This window comes from Balaenoptera acutorostrata, chromosome 5 (genome assembly GCF_949987535.1).
Source record: "Balaenoptera acutorostrata chromosome 5, mBalAcu1.1, whole genome shotgun sequence".
Classification (NCBI taxonomy): Eukaryota; Metazoa; Chordata; class Mammalia; order Artiodactyla; family Balaenopteridae; genus Balaenoptera; species Balaenoptera acutorostrata.
In genome coordinates, this window is record NC_080068.1 from 113,775,917 (window position 1) to 113,794,643 (window position 18,727).

The window sequence follows — 18,727 nt, forward strand, 5'->3', positions numbered from 1 at the left end:
CCAGGATCAGAGAAAGAAGGTTTTAATCCTGTGACCACAGTGGCCTAATACTTCATCCCTGACTGGACCGACATTCCCCCCCCAGTCACAGGAACACTGAACCCCCTGGGCCTTCCCTGCAGGTCAGGGCCTGCCTTCCTCAGAGCAGGCAAGTGCAAACCCAGAACTTAGAAGGGCACTGAGCACAGTTCTTGCCTGAAATTAGGTTAAAACATTGATGTGTACCCTGCTTGTTTCTAAAAAATAATTGGAGTAGCTTTGAAACGTAAAACACAAAGAAAAACCCTAGAAATCATAGAGTAAAGGGGCTCTTTGGACTGAGTGAAAACGCTGCGTTGGAGTTCATATCAGTACTTGCCCAAGAATAGGTGAAAAATTCATCACTGTATCGTTACCTCCTTAAAAGTGTTTCACATCAATCTCTTGCTGTTCCTATATTAGCATAAAGGATAATGTAGTACTTCAACTGAGAAATCATACTCAGTTGATTTCTTTTTATAATAATATTTTAAGGAGCAGGTGTGAAGTCATTTAAATGTAAATTTTAAAATGACACTTGCAAAGTCAGATAAAAGGATTTGGTGTGTTGCTGATCTTTTTAAAAAGAGGCTCTGTGGGTGGAATTTGCCTGCATTTAATTTGGGCTTGAAAAGAGTGTTCTAAGCTTGTCACAGTTTTGCCCACAGTGTGGGCTGAGTTATTTGGCAATTCCTGGGAAGATGATCTCACCGCAGCTGATGAACAGGAACCCAAACAGCCAAATTCTAGGAACAGACCCAGGTGCAGACTTGACTTGCTGCCTTCTGGAACAGAAGAACTGCTGAAAGCCAAACAGGAGGCAGGCAAGCAGGTTCTTCCTGATTTTACTAGCAGTATTACTGTTGTCATGCATATCCGGTTGAATGCAGCTAAGCGATGCCAGTCCAGGCGAAAATATACATCCTGGACTCTATATCACGTAATTATATGTAGACCGTTCCGAAAGAAGAATGATAGAGAAACCCCTACCAGCGCCACTTTTTTGCTTATTGTTCAGTGAGTTTGAATCAACACCTGGGTTACATGAAAGTTCAAAAATATAACAGCAAAAGCTGGGCTATATAAGAAGCTGTGCAAAGCACGCTGACTCTGACGTTCTCCTAGAGATTTTTGTTTTTTCCTGAACTGTTCCTGGGATGTTTGAAATCACTATTAGAATCTCTCCACCTATAGGAAATACACCGCGTAAGTGCAGATTTACTCCTTCGGTTCAGCTGTGTTTGTTGCCCTCCCTGCCACCCCAGCCGCTTGCAGTTTTGCCTCTTGTCGTCTTTGCTCGGCTAGAAAGGGAGGGAGCCCTGTGTGGCGGTGGTTGCGGTGCTACCAAGTTTCAGTCAACGCACATCAGTCCCCCTTAGCGGCTAAAAGTAAGAGAGAGGCGGGCTTCCACAACCGTTCCTGCCCGCATGCCTCCACAGAGCAGTTAGGCGTTTGGCTGCAAGCCGCCGAAATGGGCTCTGGCTAAGCAGGGGGGTGTGTCAGCAGGCTCTCTGACTGTAACTGGCAGAAAGCCAGGCCCAGAAGAGGGCAGAAGGGCTTCCCTGGCAGCGAAGCGGTTAGGAATCCGCCTGCCAATGCAGGGGACATGGGTTCGAGCCCTGGTCCGGGAAGATCCCACCTGCCGCGGAGCAACTAAGCCCGTGCGGCACAACTACTGAGCCTGCACTCTAGAGCCCACAAGCCGCAGCTACTGAGCCCTCGTGCCACAGCTACTGAAGCCCGTGCGCCACAACTACTGAGCCTGCACTCTAGACCCCGCGAGTCACAGCTACTGAAGCCCGCGTGCCACAACTACTGAAGCCCACGCGCCTAGAGCCCATGCTCCGCAACAAGAGAAGCCACCACAATGAGAAGCCCGCACACCGCAATGAAGAGCAGCCCTCTCTCGCCGCAACTAGAGAAAGCCCGTGCACAGCAACGAAGACCCAACGCAGCCAAAAATAAATAATTTTTTTTTTTTAAAAAAGAAGAGGGCAGGAGCCGAAGAAGGACGTGAGTAGAGAGGTTAGGCTGGGAACGGCGTGATGGGCTTTGCTGCCGACACCCGCAGCTCCTCCACCGCCACCTCCACTGCTCTGGCCTTGCATGACCGTCTGCAGGTACAGCCTAACGAGGGACGTCATCCTGGGTCCCAGCGCCGCCGACAGAGTGGGAGACGGGGTGCCTGCCTGTTCTTCTTGGTCCACTGTAATGGGCAGTAGAGCAGCAAGAGAGGATTGCTCCCGGTGGGAACAGTATCGGGTATGGGAAAGCCCCCCCACCCCCACAGAAAAGACAGATGTCTACTACCGTATTGTAGAGACCTGGATTAGCAAGTGTTTTTCCATATGTTGAAACATGGTTCTTACTATTGTAAAACAAGGACTTATTTTTGCATTTTCAGATGGCAGTGAAATTGCAGCTTCAACGTTGATGGAAATCTTGCTAATGAATGATTTTAAACTTGTCATTAATAAAATCACATACGATGTACAGTGCCCTAAGAAAGGTAAGAAACACAGCTATGCAAGTATCTTAACATTACCCTTTCTCTGTGGGCCTTTTTCAGGGAGCAGGCTTGTCCTAAGAATTTGCTTTAGTTAACCAAATGACCAAGAAGGCTTTGGAGAGCCAATGTTTAAGCTTTTCTAGCAAGGGTAGAAATGATTGGTAGAAGTCATCTGTCAGGGCTTTTAGTCTCATATAGTCTTTTTAGACTTTTAAGGCTTCATTTTAGGATCTTGAATGCTTAATCTGAGATTATTGGGTTAAGAAGAAGTGGACCTGAAAATCAGGAACTCAAGCATATACCGTTGTACAGCTCTTAACTTTTTTTTTTTTTTAAGTAGGTTTTCTTTTTTCTAGGGCAGTTTCAGGTTCACAGCGTGGTGGAGCAGAGAGCACAGAGTTCCCATGAGCTCTACCCCTTCCCCACAGTCTCCCCCACTATCAAGCACTGGAGTGGAACATTTTCTGTTGGGTGGGCCAAAACGTTTGTTCGCTTTTTTCCGTTTGATGGCTCTAGTAACACTTAGCTATCTTTCACTTCATTCAAAACAATTTTGTTACATTGTATCGTGACAGCTGTCACATCAGCATGCATTTAAAAAAAGACATCAAAATTGGTGAATTTTTGTGTAGCCATTTTAATATGGAAGATGGAAGGAAAAAAGCAACATTTGCAGCATATTATGCTTTATTATTTCAAGAAAGGTAAAAACGCAACTGAAACGCAAAAAAAGATTTGTGCAGTGTATGAAGAAGGTGCTGTGACTGATCGAACATGTCAAAAGTGGTTTGTGAAGTTTCGTGCTGGAGATTTCTCGCTGGACGATGCTCCATGGTTGGGTAGACCAGTGGAAGTTGATAGCATCAAATCGAGACTTTAACTGAGAACAATCAACCTTATACCACGCGGGAGAGAGCCGACATACTCAAAATATCCAAATCAAGCGTTGAAAATCATCTGCACCATCTTGGTTATGTTAATTGCTTTGATGTTTGGGTTCCACGTAAGTTAAGCGAAAAAAACCTTCTTGACCATATTTCCACATGCGATTCTCTACTGAAACGTAATGAAAACATTCCGTTTTTATCTTTTTTTATATCCTTTTCTTTTTGAATTTTTGAATTTTATTTTTTTATACAGCAGGTTCTTATTAGTTATCCATTTTATACATATCAGCATATGTATGTCAATCCCAACCTCCCAATTCATCACACCACCAACATCCCCCGCCTGGCCGCTTCCCCCCTTGGTGTCCATACGTTTGTTCTGTACATCTGTGTCTCAATTTCTCCCCTGCAAACTGGTTCATCTGTACCATTTTTCTAGATTCCACATATATGCATTAATATATGATATTTGTTTTTCTCTTTCTGACTTACTTCACTCTGTATGACGGTCTCTAGATTCATCCACATCTCTACAAATGACCCAATATTGTTCCATTTTATGACTGAGTAATATTCCATTGTATATATGTACCACATCTTCTTTATCCACTCGTCTGTCGATGGGCATTTAGGTTGCTTCTATGACCTGGCTATCGTCAATAGTGCTGCAATGAACATTGGGGTGCCTGTGTCTTTATGAATTATGGTTTTCTCTGGGTATATGCCCAGGAGTGGGATTGCTGGGTCATATGGTAATTCTAATTTTAATTTTTTAAGGAACCTCCATACTGTTCTCCATAGTGGCTGTATCAATTTACATTCCCACCAACAGTGCAAGAGGGTTCCCTTTTCTCCACACCCTCTCCAGCATTTGTTGTCTGTAGATTTTCTGAAGATGCCCATTCTAACTGGTGTGAGGTGATACCTCATTGTAGTTTTGATTTGCATTTCTCTAATAATCAGTGGTGTTGAGCAGCTTTTCATGTGCTTCTTGGCCATCTGTATGTCTTCTTTGGAGAAATGTCTGTTTAGGTCTTCTGCCCATTTTTGTACTGGGTTGTTTGTTTTTTAATATTGAGCTGCATGAGCTGTTTATATATTTTGGAGATTAATCCTTTCCCCGTTGATTTGTTTGCAAATATTTTCTCCCATTCTGTGGGTTGCCTTTCGTCTTGTTTGTAGTTTCCTTTGCTTTGCAAAAGCTTTTAACTTGCATTAGGTCCCATTTGTTTATTTTGGTTTTTATTGCCATTACTCTAGGAGGTGGATCAAAAAAGATCTTGCTGTGATTTATGTCAGAGTGTTCTTCCTATGTTTTCCTCTAAGAGTTTTATAGTGTCCGGTCTTACATGTAGGTCTCTAATCCATTTTGAGTTTATTTTTGTGTATGGTGTTAGCGAGTGTTCTAATTTCATTCTTTTACACGTAGCTGTCTAGTTTTCCCAGCACCACTTATTGAAGAGACTGTCTTTTCTCCATTGTATATCCTTGCCTCCTTTGTCATAGATTAGTTGACCATAGATGCGTGGGTTTATCTCTGGGATTTCTATCTTGTTCCATTGATTTATGTTTCTGTTTTTGTGCCAGTACCATATTGTCTTCATTACTGTAGCTTTGTAGTATAGACTGAAGTCAGGGACTCTGATTCCTCCCACTCCGTTTTTTTCCCTCAAGACTGCTTTGGCTATTCAGGGTCTTTTGTGTCTCCATAGAAATTTTAAGATTTTTTGTTATAGTTCTGTAAAAAAAAATGCCATTGGTAATTTGATAGGGATTGCATTGAATCTGTAGATTGCTTTGGGTAGTATAGTCATTTTCACACTGTTGATTCTTCCAATCCAAGAACATGGTATATCTCTCCATCTGTTGGTACCATCTTTAATTTCTTTCATCAGTGTCTTATAGTTTTCTGCATAGAGGTCTTTTGTCTCCCTAGTTAGGTTTGTTCCTAGGTATTCTTTTTGTTGCAATGGTAAATGGGAGTGTTTCCTTAATTCTCTTTCAGATTTTTCATCATTAGTGTATAGGAATGCAAGCGATTTCTGTGCATTCATTTTATATCCTGCAACTTTACCAGATTCATTGATTAGCTCTAGTAGTTTTCTGGTGGCATCTTTAGGATTCTATATGTATAGTATCATGTCATCTGCAGACAGTGACAGTTTTACTTCTTCTCTTCCAATTTGTATTCCTTTTATTTCTTTTTCTTCTCTGATTGCCGTAGCTAGGACTTCCAAAACTATGTTGAATAATAGTGGTGAGAGTGGACATCCTTGTCTTGTTCCTGATCTTAGAGGAAATGCTTTCAGTTTTTCACCATTGAGAATGATGTTTGCTGTGGGTTTGTCGTATATGACCTTTATTATGTTGAGGTAGGTTCCCTCTATGCGCGCTTTCTGGAGAGTTTTTATCATAAATGGGTGTTGAATTTTGTCAAAAGCTTTTTCTGCATCTATTGAGATGATCATATGGTTTTTGTTCTTCAATTTGTTAATATGGTGTATCACATTGATTGATTTGCATATATTGAAGAATCCTTGCATCCCTGGGATAAATCCCACTTGATCATGGTGTGTGATCCTTTTAATGTGTTGTTGGATTCTGTTTGCTAGTATTTTGTTGAGGATTTTTGCATCTATATTCATCAGTGATATTGGTCTGTCATTTTCTTTCTTTGTAGTATCTTTGTCTGGTTTTGGTATCAGGGTGATGGTGGTCTCATAGAATGCGTTTGGGAGTGTTCCTTCCTCTGGAATTTTTTGGAAGAGTTTGAGAAGGATGGGTGTTAGCTCTTCTCTAAATGTTTGATAGAATTCACCTGTGAAGCCATCTGGTCCTGGACTTTTGTTTGTTGGAAGATTCTTAATCACAGTTTCAATTTCATTACTTGTGATTGGTCTGTTCATATTTTCTATTTCTTCCTGGTTTATTCTTGGAAGGTTATACCTTTCTAAGAATTTGTCCATTTCTTCCAGATTGTCCATTTTATTGGCATAGAGTTGCTTGTAGTAATCTCTTAGGATACTTTGTATTTCTGTGGTGTCTGTTGTAACTTCTCCTTTTTGATTTCTAATTTTATTGATTTGAGTCCTCTCCCTCTTTTTCTTGATGAGTCTGGCTAAAGGTTTATCAATTTTGTTTATCTTCTCAAAGAACCAGCTTTTAGTTTTATTGATCTTTGCTATTGTTTTCTTTGTTTCTATTTCATTTATTTCTGCTCTGATCTTTATGATTTCTTTCCTTCTGCTAACTTCGGGTTTTGTTTGTTCTTCTTTCTCTAGTTCCTTTAGGTCTAAACTTAGGTTGTTTATTTGAGATGTTTGTTGTTTCTTGAGGTAAGATTGTATTGCTATAAACTTCCCTCTTAGTACTGCTTTTGCTGCATCCCATAGGTTTTGGATCGTTGTGTTTTCATTGTCATTTGTCTCTAGGTATTTTTTGATTTCCTCTGATTTCTTCAGTGATCTCTTGGTTATTTAGTAATGTATTGTTTAGCCTCCATGTGTTTGTGTTTTTATGTTTTTTTTCCCTGTAATTGATTTCTAATCTCATAGCGTTGTGGTCAGAAAAGATGCCTGATACGATTTCAATTTTCTTAAATTTACTGAGGGTTGATTTGTGACCCAAGGTGTGATCTATCCTGGAGAATGTTCCATGCGCACTTGAGAAGAAAGTGTAATCTGCTGTTTTTGGATGGAATGTCCTATAAATATCAATTAAATCTATCTGGTCTATTGTGTCATTTAAAGCTTGTGTTTCCTTATTAATTTTCTGTTTGGATGATCTGTCCACTGGTGTAAGTGAGGTGTTAAAGTCCTCCACTATTATTGTGTTACTTTCTTTTTTTTTTTTTTTTTTTTTTTATATTTTATTTATTTATTTATTTATGGCTGTGTTGGGTCTTCGTTTCTGTGCGAGGGCTTTCTCTAGTTGCGGCAAGCGGGGTCCACTCCTCATCGCGGTGCGCGGGCCTCTCACTATCGCGGCCTCTCTTGTTGCGGAGCACAGGCTCCAGACGCGCAGGCTCAGTAGTTGTGGCTCACGGGCCCAGTTGCTCCGCGGCATGTGGGATCTTCCCAGACCAGGGCTCGAACCCATGTCCCCTGCATTGGCAGGCAGATTCTCAACCACTGCGCCACCAGGGAAGCCCTGTGTTACTTTCGATATCCTCTTTTATAGCTGTTAGCAGTTACCTTGTATTGAGGTGCTCCTATGTTGGGTGCATATATATTTATATTTGTTATATCTTCTTTTTGGATTGATCCCTTGATCATTATGTAGTGTCCTTCCTTGTCTCTTGTAACATTCTTTATTTTAAAGTCCATTTTATCTAATATGAGTATTGCTACTCCAGCTTTCTTTTGATTTCCATTTGGTAAAGTACAGTTGACCCTTGAACAACATAGGTTTGAACTGCATGGGTCCACTTTACATGCAGATTTGTTTCAATAAACACTGCAGTACTAAGTGGTCCACAGTTGGTTTAGTCCATGGAATCATGGATACACAGGGCCAACTATAAAGTTATACATGGATTTTTGACTGCATGTGGGGTTGGTGCCCCTATCCCCCATATTGTTTGAGGGTCAACTGTAATTTCCTTGGTATGGAGAAAGTAATGCTCAGGACTGTTTCAAAATGGTTACTTTTCTCCTTTCTGTGCTGGAAGCAGGGAGATATTTTTCTCTGATCTCTGACCTTCACTGTGAGAACCTGGTGGGACTCCTGGAGGTAAAACTCATGAATGTGTGACTGTTTTTATTTCTCAAACTAGTCAGCACTGAGCCTTCAGCAATTCAACAATTATAGTTTAGTGTTCCTATCAGTATTGGCTCCAGAGGTTTCTGCTCTCAGTAAGCTGTGGTTGTGGACTATCAGGGTTAGGATAAAGTAATACTGAGTCTATACCTTAATAAATAGACAGTGAGATAAATAAATCAGTAAATAAGGGAAGGTTCATGTTTATAGTTGGAATGCCAAGTTCTGACTGGTAAATATGGGAGGGCTGTTGTAGTTGAAAAATTATATTGCAGCCAAATTCATACAAGAATCATCAGTAGATGCCAAGGGGATGGGGAGAGGTGGGGGGAGGTGATTTAGATACAGAAAATAAAACAGAGAAGAACTACGAAAACAACTAAGAAAAGTTAATAAAATGGCAGTAAGTACATACCTATCAATAATTACTTTAGGCTTCCCTGGTGGCGCAGTGGTTGAGAATCTGCCTGCTAATGCAGGGGACACGGGTTCGAGCCCTGGTCTGGGAAGATCCCACATGCCACGGAGCAGCTGGGCCCGTGAGCCACAATTGCTGAGCCTGCGCGTCTGGAGCCTGTGCCCCGCGACGGGAGGGGCCGCGATAGAGAAAGGCCCGCGCACCGCGATGAAGAGCGGTCCCCGCACCGCGATGAAGAGTGGCCCCCGCTTGCCGCAACTGGAGAAAGCCCTCGCACGAACCGAAGACCCAACACAGCCAAAAATAAATAAATAAATAAAAAAAAAAAAAAAAAATCAAGTAAATAATTACTTTAAATGTCAATGGACTAAATGCTCCACTCAAAAGACATAGGGGCAGCTGATTGGATAAAAAAACAAGAACCTTCTGTATGCTGCCTACAAGAGACTGACTTCAGAGCTAAAGACATACACAGACCGAAAACGAGGGGATGGAAAAAGATATTTCATGCAAATGGAAACTGGGCGGAAGACCTGAATAGACATTTTTCCGAAGAAGACATACAGATAGCTAACAGGCCCATGAAAAGATGTTCAGCATCGCTAATTATTAGAGAAATGCAAATCAAAACAATGAGATATCACCTCACAACTGTTAGAGTGGCTATCATCGAAACGTCTACAAATAACAAATGTTGGTGAGGATGTAGAGAAAAGGAAACCCTTGTACACTGTTGGTGGGAATGTAAATCAGTGCAGCCAGTATGGAAAACAGTGTGGAGGTTCCTCAAAAAAACTAGAAATAGGACTACCATGTGATCCAGCAATTCCACTGCTGGTATGCCTATAGAAAAAAATGAAAACACTAATTTGAAAAGATACGTGCACCCCAGTGTTCATAGCAACACTGTTTACAGTAGTTAACCCAAGTGTCTATCAACAGACGATTGGCTTAAGAAGATGTGGTATGTACACACACACACACACACACACACACTAGAAAGTTACTCAGCCATAAAAAAGAACGAAATTCTGCCATTTGCAGCAACCTGGATGAACCTAAAAAATATTATGCTTAGTCAGACAAAAACAAATACTGTATGATATCACTTATATGTGGAATCTAAAAAATAAAACAAATGTATATAGCAAAACAGAACCAGACTCACAGGTATAGAAAACAAGCTAGTGGTTACCAGTTAGGGAGAAGCAAGATAGGGGTAGGGGATTAAGAGATACAAACTGTAAAATAAGCAACAAGGAGATATTATACAGCACAGGAAATTATAGCCATTATTTTGTAATAACTTTTAATGGAGTATAATATGTAAAAATACTCAATTACTATGCTGTACACCTGAAACTAATATAATATTGTAAGTCAACTATACTTCAACAAAAGAAAAAATAAGGAAATGCTAACAAAAAATGGGAGTAAGTCACAAGGACACAGGAGCCAGCTTAATGGGCTCCTGCTAACCATATCTGGTACAATTTGAAGACCATTGGCTCCCATGTCCTTATGACTTGCCCCCATTTTTATTTTAAGCATTTTCTTACTTTCTGGTATAACTAGATGATCCAGGCTGATCTCGTGCTCCAGCACTGATATCAGCAATTACTCTGAAGATCCCTTGAGGAAAAATATTTTTAAAAATTTTCAAACACAAATTAAGTATAGAGAAATTAAAACAAATCCATCATTTCAACAATTATGAACATTCTTCTATTCTTGATTCTTTTTAAAAATCAGGACAGTATTTAACCCCAAAGACAAGGATGGAAGAAATTGAGAAAAATGAAAATGAAAATCCATGTTGAGATAGAAATTTCATGTGCAGTGAGTTCCCAACACTCTGCAAGGTCTTCTACTTCCCATTTAGCATTTGAGGGAATAAGTGGAGATAAACATTTTCAGGGCACCTTATTGTTCTACTTGATCTTCCTGTTCTGGACAAGCGCCAGTTAACAGACCCAAATGGCCTGGTCACATTAAGCAACTTCCATTCCCACTTTTTGTAAATTTCCACTTCTGCTTAAGCCCCTTGATGTTCTCCTCCCTCCCTGAAAACGCCCCCCCACCTCTGCACAAATAGAAGTTGAGTTCAGTTCATGCCAGATCCCCTTCCCTAGTACAATAGTTACTGAATAAAATCTATCCTTACCACTTGAATTAGTGTCTGGCTTTGTTTATCTTTGTTATGTTCCACAGCTTTGGACAAAATCATGCCCCATCTCTGCCGTTTTTCTGTATGTAGACCTTTTATGTATCCATACATTTTTTTCATCACAGCAAAAAGGCTCTGACTGTTCTGCAAATCTCAGAAGGCTAAAAGGGAATTTCTCATTTCTACCTCTTTGTGGAGCTTTAGCCTAGAATGTTGACGGGATTAAAGACCACAATAAAGTCTTGAAGAAGTGGGTGGAGATAGAGGAAAATTAACTTCAGGACTGCTGTCACAGACTGGAAAACCGCTGGGATAATACTGACACTAGGATCATAAATCTCCCTTATCTGCAGTTGTTTCTGCTGCCCGGCCGGAAGGTCTGTCTTCTCTCCCCTCACTTTGTCCCCCTATCTCAAATTCTCTTACAGTGGTGGGGAACAGTTATAACCCTCAGAAAGGCATCATTACAGCCCAGTTTTATATAGATCTATAGATCCACTGAAGTGGTAGTATGAGAGAAATCCAGAATCAAAAGAACTCTATGTTAAAAGCTCAGAAACTGATTCCCTTTCGTCAGTATGAACCTCCCTTCAGATCTATACCTTGTTGAAAAGAACTTACACTTGAATTGCTTTTCAAATGTATATTATACTTTTGTTTACATGTTTGTACACCAGTTTCCCTCCCCAGGGGATCCTAAAATGATTTTGGATAGATAGTTGAGGGTGAAGAAGGATCTTAGGTTAACTCAGGTATAAAAGTGAACCTGTAACTAATGTGTTACAAACTCAGGTGAGGTATTCACCTGGGTTCTGGTAGATGGATACTTCCTTTTCCTGTATTATTCTTCCTTTTTTAAAAAAAGAAACAGCACTAGTCATATTACAAAAGAAAAAAGACAAAAACATAATGAATTTTAAACCTACTGTCTGGTTATTTATTATTCCAGAGAGAGATGAATGGAATCACCTGAGACAGGAATAAAGGCCGGTACCAAATGCCCCCCGAGGAGTGGGGAGCGCCCAAGCAGCCAGCCAGGGGAACTCAGATTTGGTTCCCTAGACTTACAAACCCTGGAGGAAAAGATGTGGTAACTGCCTTATGTTTCCCTTGTGTCTTCTTTTCTCAGAAAAACTGAGTAGTGAGCACACTACTGAGATGGAAAACATGAAATCCTTGGTTCACAGACTGTTCACAGCCTTGCATTTAGAAGAGTTTCAGAAAAAGAGAGAGCACCACCTGCTGGAGAAAATTGACCACCTGAAGGGACAGCTGCAGCCCCTCGAACAGGTTCGGAAGCATCACCCGTTGAGTCTGTTTGTAAATAATACCCGATATTTATTGGTATTATTGCTTCATGTGAGCGTTTTTCTGAATGCTTTACATAGGCTTATTTTCTCCTTTAATCCTCACAATGAGCCTCTGAGTTTTGGTATTGTTATCATCCTCATTCTTCAGATGAGGAAACTAAGACAGCAAAGGTATACAAGCTAATACGTATTAGAGCCAGAACTTGAACTCTGGTGGTCTGACTCCAGGCTGCTGTTGTAAACTCTGTGCCGTGCGTCCTTCCCATGGATTGGCCGTAGTATCTTGGTAACTGAGTATAAGATGAGCTGGGACGCGCTAGCTGGAGCACTGCCACAGTTTGTTTTTCAGAGAACAGGCCCATGGCTCCCAATCTGCTCAATGGAATTGCAGCTGGAAAGTTAGCAGTGGCTTCCTAACATCTGAAGTTAATCAGTGGTGGAGGAAAAAAAAAACAAACAGCTTTTCTGGGGAGGAGGGGCAGGAGTCTGTTTTAATTTAAGGGAAAAATGCATTTTTTAAACCTCTGATCCCACTTGTGATTTTTAAAAATGAGTAGGTGTATGTGTATCTTTGTGTATGAATAAAAAGTTTCTAGAGGTAGAAGAAACTTTTTTTGTTGTTTTATGAAAGTATAGTTGTGTTAAATTCTGTACAGCATTGATTTAGTTATACATACTTTTTTTAATATTCTTTTCCATTACGATTTATCACAGGATATTGAATATAGATCCCTGTGCTATATACAGTAGGACCTTGTTGTTAAAAGAAACTTTTTTGTGGGGAGGGGGCTGCGTTGGGTCTTCCTTGCGGCACGTGGGCTTCAGAGTGCTTGGGCTCTGTAGTTGTGGCGTGTGTGCTCTCTAGTTGAGGTGCGCGAGCTCAGTAGTTGGTGGCGCACGGGCTTAGTTGCCCCACAGCATGTGGGATCTAAGTTCCCTGACCAGGGATCGAACCTGCGTCCCCTGCATTGGAAGGCTAATTCTTTACCCCTGGACCTACAGGGAAGTCCCTAAAAGAAACTTTTGATAGTGATTACCTCTAAGAATACTTAGGGGATGCCAGAGAGAGGAACTTTTTCATTTGTTGGATGGTACGTTTTAATTTTTTCTTTACTTTTTAAAAAGTTGGTGATATTTACTTGTGTTAAGATTTTAAAACCTAAAAAGGTGGCCAATGGGAAGTTTTCCTCCTACTGTCCTCCCAGTACCATATCCCTGAACCTGTGAATCATTTCAGGTTTTCTTTATCTATGTGCAAACAAATGCAAATATATTATTATTTTGTTCCCTTTTCCAGGAAACAGTATATGCTATGATACACTTTTCTCACCTTTTTTCACTAACAATATATCCTGGAAAGATCTCCGTATTGGTACATAGAGAGCCTCCTCACTATAGCTGCATGATACCCTGATGAAAAATTGGATAATTTATGGTCTTTTACTCTTAAGAATGAACCTATGATGAATCACATGTGCGCAAGTGTACCTGTAGGATGAATTCCCAGAAGTGAAATTGCTGAGTCAAAGAAAATAGGCATGTAATTTTTAGTTAGGTTTCAGAGGATGACTTCTGAATTTTTCATTGTATACCCTTCTATACTATTTAAATTTTTTTCCATGGGCAGGTATTGCCTTTATAATTTAAAAAATGGTTTATTAGTGAACTGGTTTGGAAATAAGTGATCGCTCATGAATGTATATGTTTTATACATTCTATTTTTTCATGAATCAGACCTCTTTAAAGTAATACAGATGTGTATTACTTTACTTCTCTTCCTTTTCTGCTTTTTTTTTTTTTTTTTTTAAGTTGGTGCACTGTAAACTGAAGTAACAGTCACTTTTTTTCCCCTCAGATGAAAGCGAGCATTGAAGCTCGCTCAGAAGTCAAAACCAACGGACTTCTGTGGGCTGGACTAGCGTTGCTGTCCGTTCAGGGCGGGGCAATGGCCTGGCTCACCTGGTGGGTGTACTCCTGGGACATCATGGAGCCAGTTACATACTTCATCACATTTTCAAATTCCATGGTCTTTTTTGCATACTTTATAGTCACTCGACAGGTGAGTAGTTTGTTAAGAAAATGGTAAGTTATAACATCTTTTATAAATAATTTCTTATCCAAGTAATGAGCAATAAAACCTTTTTATTTATTGAATTACTGCTATCTGGGTTTTTATCAGGTGTTAAATTTTGTTGTTTTCCAGAGGATGGAGATTTATATATACCACAGAGAAACTGTGTATAACCTCTATAGAGAAATAAATAGTACAACTTAACAAATTCCTCCATTGAGATAAACACATCAAATTTGTGTACTGTGTGTCCTGTTTATAAATAAAATTGAATTTGTATTGCAAACCACCCAGTAACTTTAGCTTATCTCGTGATTATTTTGCCAAAAATCTGCATTTTCCTTTTTCTCTTTTCTTTCCCTATATGTGTAATTTCTCTTCCCAGCTTGCTTGCTTTTGAAAGGAGCAGCTGATCTCAAATGAGACTAAATGTTTTACTTGTGTTGCCTTATGCTTGCTCTGATGGCCACTGCACGTATTTTACTCATCTGCCTTCCTTTGCTTTGTTGTTGCTAAGGCACGTTTCTTGCAGAGGTATTATGTTCATTTAAAGCATGTTCTGTTCTGGTTTTATGTCTTTTTTTTTTTTTTTTTAGGATTACACTTACTCAGCTGTTAAGAGTAGGCAGTTTCTTCACTTCTTCCATAAGAAATCAAAGCAACAGCATTTTGATGTGGTGCAATACAACAAGTTACAAGAAGATCTTGCTAAGGTACCTTATTGCAAATACGACATCTTATAGCTGGTCTTGTTTGGGAGCCAGAATTTAGTGTCAGGGAAATACAATCGGTGGCTCATCCTCATGCGTTAAATCTTGGTCCTGCATAGGCTTCTCTGTATTGTGGTTTTGTTCAGTGAAATAGCTGACATGTCCCGATACTAATTTCCTACAGTTTTATTCTTGTCATCTGTATTCTACATTGGCATAGCTTTAAATGTATATGGAAAATGTCTTAAATGACTTTGAGATAGTAAAATAACAGTTTTCAATAGAAATCTATCTCTAAGTGAATATGTGTTTTTAAAGAACAAAGTCCAATATCAAGCTCAATTGCAGATTCTGTAACTATTAAGAACTAAAAGAAAGTAGAATTTTAGGAAGATGAGCACTCTGATAAACAATTTTAAGCTCTCGAAAGGTTTTTACAAGTTTCTTCTGCTTATAAATAGAATCAATGTGGTATTCCTCCTTTCATCATTTCCTTCTTTCAGATGGGAAAACAGAGGTTATACACTGTTAGAAAGTGGGGAAACCAAGGTATGAAGCTAAAAGTTTGGATCCTGTGCTCTGGAGCACTTCCATATAATCTGTTTCCTAGGCAGCTTTTACCTTTGGCCTCCCAGTGGACTCATTAGCTTTTTAAATTTTTCTTAGTAATTTTAGAAGAAAAAAGTTTTGGTAGAAATATCTTCCACCGCTCAATGCATGATCATTTAATAGCCAGTAATCATCATATCTTTTGTTACCCGTAACTTCTAAACTACCCATCCCTGAAATTTAAAAAAAGGAAGGATTTAACAAGAATTTGTAGTCCAAAAATTGGAGATAAAGAGCCTTTAAAAAATATGTTTAAATTCCATATAATCATTACTTAGGAAAAATATAATGATCCTTTTTTTTTTTTTAATTTAATTTAGTGGATACTTTTGCATTTAAATGATCCAATCCCTGAAGGCTAAGGAATGGTCTTTCCACTAGTTTATAGCACTGGGCATTGAAGATTTAGAGTAGCAAACTGTAAAGTTTTGGGGTTTTTTTTTAAGGTAATAAAGTTGAGAAAAAAAAGGGAAACTGATAGGTCAGAGTAGTGGGGTTTTTTTTGTTTGGTTTTTTATAAACTGGAAAAACCACTGTAAAGGGGAAAACTAACATTACAAGAACTATAAGGATGAACTAGAAACTCTAAACTCATCTTTTACAAGAGGATCCACATAAATTGAAATATTGTAGGCAGTTTCCACTCATAGTTTAGATCTATATATTGACCTAAGGAGACGTTAAAGGTATAGAATTCCTTGTGAACAGTAATCTGATACGTTTGTGGTCCTCTCTGATCAGTGCCTCTTCTTCTTCCCATGGACAGGCTACTGAAGCCCTGAGACGGGTGCGCCACTCTATTTGCAATGCAAGTAGAGGAACTCGATGAAAAGAAGTAATCTTACATTTCTAAATGTCAATGAATTTTTCCATTATGTGTTCATTTTGCAACTTAGCAACTGGAACTTTCGTCCCATAGTTCATTTGAATTTGACTGTTTCAATCTCTTGTTAATAAAAAAAAAATGCTTGCAAAACACAGGTATTCTTTGATGTTCTCATTTGAGATTTTCAGTTTGTGGATTTTCACGGCTTGTTGAGGTTTACTGCTGGAAGGAGCTTGGATGCGTCTGTCAGAATCAAAGCTGCTGCTATTACAGTTCAGCATTTAAGAAGCTTTGTCAGCCTGTCCTGTGTTCATTCCCGTGCGGAGGTGAAACGGTCAGTGTTCTTGGCTTCACTTTGATTCTTAGGCTTCATTTAGAATCATCTGGTCATTAATTTCTTTTTAAATTCACAGTAGTTGCAAGATTTTTATCATTAAATATAGTTAAAATTATTATAAAATGTCATTTGAAATGTTTCATCATAACTAATATTTACTTAGATACTATTTACCATTTGTTGTCAAGTACTGTTCTAGGCACTTCACATATATTATTTGTAATCCTATAATCCTAGGAGGTAGCTGTTTTTAATCCCAATTTAATAATAAGGAAACAGTTCAGAGAGGTTAATTTGCCCAAGTGCACACAGCTAGAAAAGATTTTTTATTTTAATAAATTTATTTATTTATTTATTTTTGGCTGCGTTGGGTCCTCGTTGCTGCACGCGGGCTTTCTCTAGTTGCGGCGAGCAGGGGCTACTCTTCATTGCGGTGTGCGGGCTTCTCATTGCAGTGGCTTCTCTTGTTGCGGAGCACGGGCTCTAGGCGCGTGGGCTTCAGTAGTTGTGGCGCGAGGGCTCAGTAGTTGTGGCGCATGGGCTTAGTTGCTCCACGGCATGTGGGATCTTCCCGGACCAGGGATCGAACCCGTGTCCCCTGCATTGGCAGGTGGACTCCCAACCACTGTGCCACCAGGGAAGCTCCGAGAAAAGATTTAAGCATCTACTCATAGTAAATCATAAATCTTTATAAATGTACAACTAATGGTATTTAATCCATCATCCAGGATGTCACCTTTTACATGTTTGACTATGGGACAGAAAGGGTAATGATGACACCCTGATATTAAGAGATTTGCTTAAAAAAAATACCAGTGTTTTCAGGGTATATCTTTCAACCTAATCAGATTCAAACTTCCTACACCTTAAGTAGAGCAACACACTGTGACCACCTGCTGGTTTCTATCAGTATCTCCGAAACCTGGAGATTCTGAATTAGCAGTATATTAGTGTGTTTTATTAACAAGCTAAGAATATGCACTAATATGTTTTTATAATGAGTATCACCAGGTTAAGTATTATGACAAATTCTTAGGACATGTTCTGTGTTTGAGGAACTCTATTCCCAGGAAGACAAGACTGTCAATATAATGAAAGAACAGGGAGTGTTGTTTGCTTTATTTACTGATGCATCCATCCCAAGTGCCACGAATACCTGGCTCCTATGAGGTACCCAAGAGAGACAGGTTTAAGGTCTGTGGAAATTTCAGGTATAGTGCTGGGGAAAAGCTGAGACTAGGAAAGTAGAAAGGATGGCTTCTGAATTCTCAAACCGTCTAAAGGAAAACCTGGGGAAAAGGGGTAGACTAGAGCCTGTTTTTGTATGTAAAGTTTTATTGGAACACAGCTATGCCCACTGATGCACTGACTGTGGCTGTTATCACACTATAGCAGCAGGGTTGACTGCAGCAGAGACAGCGGGCCTACAAAGCCCAGCAGAGTTACTCTCTGGCTCTTTACAGAAAAATTTTACTGACCCCTGAACTAGAATGTGAAAGACAATTATCAAAGAACACTTCTGTGTTTTTAGGGCTTCAGAAAATTTGTCATGCGAAAAATGAATTAATTCTTAGTAAAGATAGCTCCCTTTGACTTGGATCTTCCCACTTTACAAAGTAAAATAAAGTTTAATTCTTCAGAGAAGGAGCTACATGTAGGTCACATTGTACTTACTTTATGACAGGTGAAACTGATTTCTGAGTACCCAGGGGATGACAGCTCAGTGATCAGAGGCAAGACACTCTGACCTTTTTAGTATTTGAACTGTAGTTTCTCAAATGAGACATGTCATTTATGTTAAACCTTTATAGATCAGTTATTAACATAAACAGAGTATGAAATTTCTACTCAAGTTCCAAGTTGTAAGTTAAACAGATTGGAACTAAAACTAAAGGAATCCAAATTACACGTTAGTTTTATTACAAAAGAATTGTTTTATCCTGAGACAACTGGTATAAACGAAATTCAACTGTGTCCCTATGGCTTCCACAGCTCAAATTTGATGACATTTTGACGCCGAGATATGTAGGTACCAATGTCACTGCATCTGAACAAGAGGATTTTGTTCAGATAAACCCTCTGACTGATCACATTCAAGGGGAAAAAA

General features: G+C 39.5%; 1 protein-coding gene across 1 annotated transcript in view; it reads left to right on the forward strand.

Moving 5' to 3' along the window:
* Positions 1 to 16,455, forward strand: part of MCUB (mitochondrial calcium uniporter dominant negative subunit beta) — an 88,642-nt gene extending 72,187 nt beyond the window's left edge. Inside the window, 6 exon segments of the mRNA XM_007191020.3 lie at positions 2,423 to 2,527; positions 11,887 to 12,047; positions 13,923 to 14,126; positions 14,735 to 14,851; positions 16,224 to 16,261; positions 16,263 to 16,455. Of these exon segments, the coding sequence (XP_007191082.2) occupies positions 2,423 to 2,527; positions 11,887 to 12,047; positions 13,923 to 14,126; positions 14,735 to 14,851; positions 16,224 to 16,261; positions 16,263 to 16,296 (659 nt within the window). The 3' untranslated portion in view covers positions 16,297 to 16,455.
* Positions 16,456 to 18,727: the final 2,272 nt, after the last annotated feature.